This window comes from Octodon degus, unplaced genomic scaffold, assembly GCF_000260255.1.
Source record: "Octodon degus isolate 3935 unplaced genomic scaffold, OctDeg1.0 scaffold00037, whole genome shotgun sequence".
Taxonomy (NCBI): domain Eukaryota; kingdom Metazoa; phylum Chordata; class Mammalia; order Rodentia; family Octodontidae; genus Octodon; species Octodon degus.
In genome coordinates this window covers 7366883-7375816 of record NW_004524613.1, presented here as the reverse complement: position 1 = coordinate 7375816, position 8934 = coordinate 7366883, and the positions used below count along the sequence as shown (strand labels likewise).

Below are 8934 nucleotides of genomic sequence, written 5' to 3'. Positions count from 1 at the left end.
TTACAAATAACTTTTCCTCTGAGCTTTCATACTTTTATCATTTTGTATGAATTACTGTCCTAGGATTCATATTCTGGCAATCTCGTGGAAGGTAAGAACCTCCTTTAAATCTTTCATAGTATTTTTTACTATTACTAGTAGGTCCCCAACATAGTTATTAAATGGTTAATTAGCATTTTTTCTGACTTGAGGGATATAGGACCATGGTAAAAGGGATGAATCCTGGAGCTTTGAAGTCACTTGCGTGTGTGAAACCCAGTGTTTGCAGCCTTGCCCCATGGCTTCCTGTACACAAAGGATTTCTAGCTAATTAACTACACTGCCTGTCTCCCTCCAACTTTGCTCTTTTCTCAGTTTATCCATCTGCTCCCTCTCTGTGTTATTTATTGTTATGTAATGTATCACTCCAGAACAGAATTATCTGTAATGGTTTCTGTGGGTCAGGGTTTGTAAGCAGGCCTCATGCTGCAACCGGGAGTCTCTGGGGTTCCAGGGATCTGAGCTCTTGACTGGGGTGGGAGGATCCGTTTGCAAGAATCTTCGTATGCCTGGCTGGCTGGTTCCATTGGCATGTTGGTCAGTCTACAGATGGACTTAAATAATGGTTCAAGCCTATAATCTTGAAGCAGAAACTAGAATGCCTTTGTGCTGTAGCTTAGAAGATCACATATTCCTTCCACCCTATCCTATTTGTTACATAAGCCTCCCTGATTTATTTGATTATACACAGGTATGGATATTATGAGTTGAGGATCATTGGGAAGGATTTTAGGATTTTCTTTTTTTTTATTTTTATTTTTTGGTCTGGCTAAGGCTGCCTTAAGGTGGGTCTGGTGTGGCATGGGAAGCCGATTGAACCGTGGTCATCTGCTCCTGACTGAGATTGCCCAAGCGGGCTAGTTGAGGATCACTGGATTCATAGTAGAAAGGCCACCCTGGAGGCTACCATATTTTTCCACGGTTATGATTCCCCAGTGAAGTTTAGTGAGCTAGCCTTACTTTATTTCCCTCTTTATTTCTGTTGCCTTTCTAATTTGAGCCCTTAGCCTACAACACCAATCTCTGGTCCTTATACACTGCCAATCTACTAGGTCTTGCTATGTAGTTCATGCTGGCCTTAGACTTACTATGTAGTGGAGGCTGGCCTTGAACTCAAGGCAACCCTCCTGCCTCAGCTTCCTGAGTGCTGGTATTATAGGACATGCCCAAATTGTTGATTCCAGAAGTATAGTTCAGAGTGTTTCTTATCAAGCATCTTTAGCAATTAAAATATACAGTCCTTGAGGGGAAAGACTGTAGTGTTAATTATTTGTGGTTTTATAAAATTATGACCACAAACAGTGGGCTAAAACAAAGCACATTTATCGTCTCTGTGGACCAGGAGTCTGGTTGTCTGGATCTTCTGCAAGGCTGCAGTCTGGTGTCATCTTGGCTGCACCACTAGGAATCTGGTTATGTGATGATCTGATTGGGGTTTTTTTGTTCCTTTTTTTTTTTTTTTTTCCCCAGAACTAGGGATTGAACTCAGGCCCTTGTGCTTGCCAGGCAAGCACTTATTCTACTGAGCCATCTCTCTGGCCCCTGATAATCTGGTTATTGATAGCATTGGGCTCCTTCCAGATAAATGGACTAAGAGTCTCTTTCTTTCCTTCTTTTTTTTTTTTTTTTTGTGGTACCAGGGATTGAACACAGGACCTTGCACTTGCCAGGCAAGTGTTTATTTTACTGAGCTATCTCCCCAGCCCCAAGAGTCTCAGTTTTTTTCTTTTTTTTTCTTTTTAATTTTAGGGAAGGGTCTACAGGGTGCTCAGGGTCTCACTGCTAGATCAGACTCAGTGATCCACTTGTTTACAGCCTACCAAGAGCTGGGATTATAGGTGGGCGCCACCACACCCAGTCTCAATTGCCATCTCAGCCCACCCCAGAAGTAGGTCCCTGTGCCTGCTAGCAGGCACTTTAATCCTGTGAGCTCTTTGGCCAGTTCCCTTGAGAGTCTGTTTCTTTCTGTTTTTCAGCAAAAGGCTGCTTTTAGTGTCCTGCCATGTGGCTGTCTCATAGCATATCGGCTGGCTTCTTCAAAGCTAGGACAGAGTGTCTCTCAGTAAGACAGATTTTAAAATATTAGATCATGTCATTATACAGGTACTCAAGTTAAAAGCAAGCCATAGGTTCCACTCAGCTTCAGTGGGAGGATTGCGTAAGGCTGTGAGTACAAGGAGGCAAGAGTCAGGGTGGCTGCTGTAGTCTCCTGCCTTCACTTTATGTCTTAGCTCACTGAGTGGTGCGTGATGGGAGTATGATAAGTTCTGATATTTGAATGAATGGGTGTAAGCGTGACTTCTGTGTTTCTAGCTCCTCGCCCGCTTTAAGCTTTTTTCTTCTCTTTCAGAGTTACTGATTTGTACTTGAGACATCTCCGCTGTCATCTGTACTCATGGATGAACTTCAGGATGTTCAGCTCACAGAGATCAAACCACTTCTAAATGATAAGGTAAAGATTGCTCTGTTTACTGAGATGTACACAGGACTTTTCTTTTGTGATAGTTCATTTTCTATATAAGCTGAATAATAACCATCTCAAAACATTAGGCTTGGGGCTGGTGAGATGGCTCAGTGGTCTAAAGCACCTACTTAGAACAAGCTCAGCTAAAGCATGGGGATCGTGGTTCAATCCCCCAGCACCACATGCCAGCCAGCCCCGCCCCCTGGTGGGCTGAGCTGGCCACACACACACACACACACACACACACACACACACACACACAAATAAAAATTAAAACAAAAAACAAAAAAAAATTAGGCTTGATTTTCAGTGGAAGGAATACTTTTAAAAATATATTTCTTAATGGGCCGGGGAGATAGCTCAGTTGAGTAAGCACTTGACTGGCAAGCCCAAGGGCCTGAGTTTAATCTCCAGTTCCGGAAAAAAAAAAAAAAAAAAAAAAAAAAAATTCTTAACCCATTCCTCTTTTCTTTTGACCCCTTACTTTTGGTTCCACAGGTCAAGGTTAGCCAAGTTATTTTTGAGACTTTCCTGTTTTTTGTGATAGAGATGTTAAGGAAGAAAATAATGTGGAAAAGTTAACTAGGAAGGATGATGGTGGCCTTTGCTTTAGAATCCAGGTGCCTTTCCATTTCTTTTTTCTTTTTCTTTTTTTTTTTTTTTTTTTTTTTGGCAGAACTGGGGATTGAACTCAGGTCCTTACGCTTGCCAGGGAAGTGCTTATTCCACTGAGCCATCTCCCCGGCCCCTTTCCATTTCTTTTTTTTTAAACATTTTTATTTGTGTGTGTGTGGGGGGGCTGGCTGGCATTTGGTGCTGGGGGATTGAACTGTGGTCCCTGTGCTTCGCCAAGCTTGTTCTAAGTAGGTGCTTTAGACCACTGAGCCATTTTACCAGCCCCCCTTTCCATTTCCACAAGGGAAATTTCATGTGCTTGACTAGTGATGCACCAAGCTGAAACTCCCTGAAGTTCTTAGACTTTGTGGTCACATTTCTCTCAACATCATATTTTTCATCAGGATGCCTGTATCTCGGTGATAACTTCATTTTTTATGTTAGTATTAGCGAATTTCAAGATGAATAGCAATAGTTGACAGCCCCCAGGACTCAGCATGCAGGATAGTGTGGCATGAGGTATAAAAAAGTTAGGCAAGCTCATCTCTTTTCCCTGTCTCTGTTCAGTAAATGTGTTAGAAATTCCTTCTTCTATACCCTATTCTTTTGGCTTTATCATTTGCCCCTTTTAAAATACTACAATATTCTTGCATCTTGTTGCATGTGCATACACAGCATGCAAGAAAGAACTGATGGATAAGATGGGTGGGGAGGGCTGGAGGCTCCAGAAGACGCTGTTGCCTATTACCCTTACCGGCTCAAACAAGGTCTTTCGCAGCTTCCAGGCCTGCTGGCTTCCATGTGTTTACTAATTTGCTGTTGAATCCTGCCAGCCCAATTTTTATTGTTACTTCTTCTTCTCTATTACTGCCTCTTCTTGTATCTTTCACCAAACTTCCTGGTCTTTTGGCAAGCCTCACACTTTTTATTTTGATGATTTTCCTTGTGTTTCCAGAAAACTTCCTCTTTGAAGTAGCATCTTTTTGTGAATGTGAAGGGCTATTTCCAAAATAATGTGCCATGAGGAAGAAGGTCATAAAATCTGCATCTGACAGCCTGGTGTATAGCTACAGAAATAAATATTTACAAGGCAGGTAATTTCCAATGAGAAGCCAAGGCTGAGAATCATAGACCACAGAGGCTGTGTGTGTCACCCAGCCCTTCCCTCTTACATTCTGATCTGGAGTGGGACCCAGGAATCTATGTTTTAAAAATTCCTCAACTGATTCTGATAAGGCTTAGGATAGGTTACTACCTTCCTGAAGCTAAACTGCCTAGTCTCACTTGCCTTGTAAATTAGCTGATGCCTAACTAAACTAGTCTAGGATGTGGTTAAGGGCCCCCCCCCCCCCCCCGCCCAGTACTGAAGGTTGAACCCAGGGTCCAAGTGCTCTACCACTGATTGGGAACCAGTGAGAAGGCAGCTGTTTGTAAGCCAGGAAGAGCTCTACCAAACTCCAGTAGAATCTTGATGTTGAACTTTCCAGTTTTCAGCATCATGGGAAGATACATCTCTGTTTTTAGGCCATCTAGGCTATTGTGTTCTGTTATGGCAGCTCAAGTAGACAGCAAGCAGTGTCTCACTTCCTAATCTCTTGTCAGCTCCTTTCTCATAGCTGTGCTGTACCCACCAACTTCCCACACTACATTTTGCTCCCCTCTTCCTGAGGCATGCCTCTGTCCTAGTGCTGCAATGCGTGAGAACTTCGGTGCTCCAGTTAAACGAGTAGACAAGAGGCCCCTTTGTATGGAGGCTTTCCCACACAAAGAATTACATTCCATTAGCTGTCCACCATCCTTAGTGTGAAAATGCTACTGTCTGTGCCCAGCTTTGCATTTGTTATAAAATGTATAATAAGGCAAGTGCCTTTGAACCATTATTTCATTTGATTCTCCTAACAGCTTAAGGAGATGGGGGCAAAGGTAAATTTATCTCATATTGCTAGTGAGTAAACTAAGAAAGGGAAGTAGCTTTCTCAGACTGAATATCAGAGAGTGTTTCTATAGGGTTGGATTTCTTGGTCTTGGTGATGTTTGATGTTTTAGGCCACTTTTTTTTTTTTTTTTTTTTTGAGACATGTAACCCAGACTGGTCTTGAACTTGTAGTGATCCTCCTACCTCGGCTTCTCAAGTGCTGGGTTTACAAATGTGTGCCACCATAATTTTTGTGGGACACGGTTCCCGTGCAGTGTAGGGTACTTTGTAGCATCCTTGGCCTTCTACCCACTAGGTACCAGTAGCATCCCTAGTGATGGCTACTAAAATGTCTTCAGATGCTGTGAAATGTCCCCTGGGAGGGCAAAGCTACCATGGAGAGGAACCATTGATATAAGAGAAAAGCCTACAGATTGATTGATTGATTGATTGATTGATTGATTGATTTTTGTGACTGGCTCTGTATATCCTGGGTGCAGGGCTGGCATGGCATATGGTGCCAGGGATCGAACCGCAGTCCCTGTGCTTTTGCCTAAGCTTGTTTAAGCAGGCGCTTTAGACCGCTGAGCTGTCTGGCCAGGCCTCATACATTCTTTTTTAATACTCAGAGTATCCCTTTAAAGTAGATAGTATCATCCTTCACCTGGCAGGTGAAAAACCTTCCTGAAAGGCTCACTACCCCTGTCAATAAGTGGCAGAGGCGGGACTTCAAACCTGAGACTTGGCCACTGTGCTGGCCCTGTCAGAGTTTCAGCATCCCTTCTCTGGCATGGCTTGCCTCTTCTGAAGAGAAGCTTAGAGGGCTGGGGTGATAGCTCAGCAGTTTAAGCACCTGCCTGGCAAGCACAGGGACCTTGGTTCCATCTCTGGTACTGCATGCTGTGCCGGCCACCAGAACCAGGCATGATGACACATGTCTGTAATCCCAGCAGTGGGGAGGCCGATACAGAAGGATCACTGTGAGTCTGAGCTGCATAGAGAGCCCCTATACCAAATAAACAAAGAAAGAAACAAAAGATTAAAAAAATAGAAGAGGAACCTAAAGATGTAGATTATTTCACCCCACCTTTCTGTCCATTATCCTCATAAATATATTCTTAGCTAGAGACACTGATGTACTCTTGCAGGCTTTGGGAATCTACAGGAGATCTAGATTCAAGCTATTGCAGAGAAATTTGTCCTTAGATGACTAAGGAAGCCTTCTTAATATAGCTTTAAGTGAGACCTCTGCTAACTTGTCTCTTGTCATTTGTTGGTATTTTTCCCATTTTATTTTAGTATGCCTGTAATTTTGTCTACAGCTCAGATTTGTCAAGAAGTGGGTGATTTTGCTTGCTTATTTTTGGCTCCTGTGATGAAAAGAAGTAACCAACAGTACTTGTTTGGAGGTAGAAATTGCACAGATGTATAAATGAAATTGTTTAAAATAGCATTTAACTATTCTTAGAGTAGGTTTAACTGTTCTTGGAGGTCTCCTAGCCTCTTAAAGTACTGAGGGCATTTTTAGGATAAGGCTCCATTTTACAGTGAGGCTCACAACAGTGACATGCTTTGTCCAAAGCGAGAGTCTCATGGGTGGTAAAGCCAGGACCAGAACGTACATCTTTTGGCTTTTTTCTCTTTCAGGGGTCTCGGGGTCCTCCCTCCATCATTGTCTCTTACCAGTGGGTATTCCAGCCTCCTCACTCAACAGATCTAGGAACAAGCAGGAGAGCTGACCATGCTTTGGTCATTTTCCCTCCCTTCCTCTATCACTATTTAGGTCCAGCCAAATGTGATGAAAGCCAAAGCCAGATGTGAAACAAATAGGCCACAGCGGGCTTTTTAAAAATTGAGGAAAATAAAGTAAAAACAAGGACTGAGGAGATAGCTAAGCAGCATAAGCCTGTCTGGCAACTACAAGGTCCCGAGTTCAATTCCTGGTACCCAAAAATACGTAAATAAGTAAATAAATGAGGAAAAAACAGGAAGAGGAATAAATACCTAGTGGGGAGAATGGAAACATGTTATTTGCTTTGTTTTGGTTGTTACAGTAAAAAGTAAGGAGAAGGGGCCGGGGAGATAGCTCAGTGGAATAAGCACTTCCCTGGCAAGTGCAAGGGCCTGAGTTCAATCCCTGGTTCTGCAAAAAAAAGTAAGGGGAACCCTAGTTTTTTTTTTTTCTTTTTTTGCGGAACCGGGGGTGGAACCCTAGTTTGATTGAAGGTTTCCCTTACTGCTAATGACTGACTGTGACAGCAGGGGGTGGGAGAAGGCTATTAGAATTTCATGAGGGAGAACCTAGGATCAGCCTTTCTTGTAATCTGTAGGACAGCAGAGACAAAGGGTTTGTCCAAGGTCACTTAAAAAAAAAAATGAAGAGGCCTAAAGAGCCTCGCTGGGTGGTAGACCACCTGCCTGAGGGCTTGCAGGAGGCCCTACTTCAGTCCCCCAAGCCACAAAATCAAAGCAGCGCTTGTAATTAAAAACAGATTAATTGACATCTTCATCAGAGAATATTTGTGAAATGCTACATATGGCATGGACACTGTAACAGGGTGGGTGTCCTTCAGTGTGCTAAGAGGTGATTGTCACATCTGTTGTCAGAATGACCGAAATGGGGCTGGGGCGGGAAGTGCAATACCAAGCAATTAGGATTTCAGTCTGTGCTGCCAGAGTGAGTGCAGGCAAGCAAATGAGGATGCCACTGTGACAAAGCAGATGCCTGTCCACCCATCACAGAAGCAGGAGTGGCCGGAAGCAACCACTTAGCAAGGTAACTCGGGAAATTTTTAATGCAGAGATTAGTGACTTCTAACAAAGGCCTAATACTGGATTAGCGTACTATTTATTTTTGAGTTGAAATTACACCTTTTCAGCAGCCTATAGGTGATTATCTGATTGTAGATACTTTTATACAAGCATTCAATCTCTTTATAAAGTTCTTTAGGAATCTTGTTTTTGGGTGTGTGTGTGTGTGTGTGTGTGTGTGTGTGTGTGTGTGTGTTTTCCTGTTTTTATTTTTGGGACATCTTTTTATGTAGCCCAAGCAGGCCTTGAAATCATGATCTTCCTGCCTCAGCTTTCTGAGTGCTAGGATTACAGGTATGTATTACCGTGCTTGGCTAGGAAATCTGTTTCTTTGTATTATTTTGTTTTGCTTTTTGTTTTGAGACAGGGTCTCACTGTAATTTAGGCTGGCCTTCAACTCACTATGTAGCCCAGGCTGGCCTGGAATTCGAAGCAATACTCCTGCCTCAGCCTCCCCTCCTAAATTCTGGAATTAGGGACATACCACCACATCTGGAAAACAAAAACAAAAACAAAACAGTTGTCACTCTTGTTTCTAGATATTAGCTTAAATATGTTTTTCCTTTAAAATGGTTTACTGATAATTATAAAACATCAACTTATTTATGTTAGTTGTTAGCATTAATCTTTATTATCAAAAATCAGGTAGAGCTGAGCCCAGTTATCCACACCTATAATCCCAGCTAGTTGGAGTCTGGGGCAGTAATATTGTAGGTTCAGGGCCAGCCTAGACAACTTTGCAATATCCTTTCGTAAAATAAAAATTTAATTGAGTGTGGTGAGACATAAAATGTAATCCCAGCACTCAGGAGGCTGAGGCAGAAGGATTGCTGTGAGTTGTAGACCAACCTGGATTACATAGTGAGTTCAGAGCCAACCTAGGGGCTGGGGAGGTGGCTCAGTGGATTAAGTGCTTCCCTGGCAAGCACAAGCGCCTGAGTTCAGTCCCTGGTTCCGCCAAAAAAACAAAAACAAAAAAAAGCCAACCTAGGGGTTGGGGAGATGGCTCAGTAGAATAAGTGCTTGCTTGCAAGTGCAAGGGCCTGAGTTCAATCCCCGGTTCTGCCAAAAGAAAAAGAACATAATTAGC

General features: G+C 42.8%; 1 protein-coding gene across 2 annotated transcripts in view; it reads left to right on the top strand.

The window, feature by feature from the left end:
• Ndrg3 (NDRG family member 3) overlaps nucleotides 1-8934 on the top strand; it is an 82830-nt gene that overhangs the window by 16580 nt on the left and 57316 nt on the right. For both annotated transcript variants that reach the window (XM_004630887.2, XM_004630886.2), the window contains exon 2: nucleotides 2390-2491. In XM_004630887.2, coding sequence (XP_004630944.1) covers nucleotides 2435-2491 — 57 coding nt within the window. In that variant the 5' untranslated portion in view covers nucleotides 2390-2434. The remainder of the gene's footprint in view (nucleotides 1-2389; nucleotides 2492-8934) is intronic.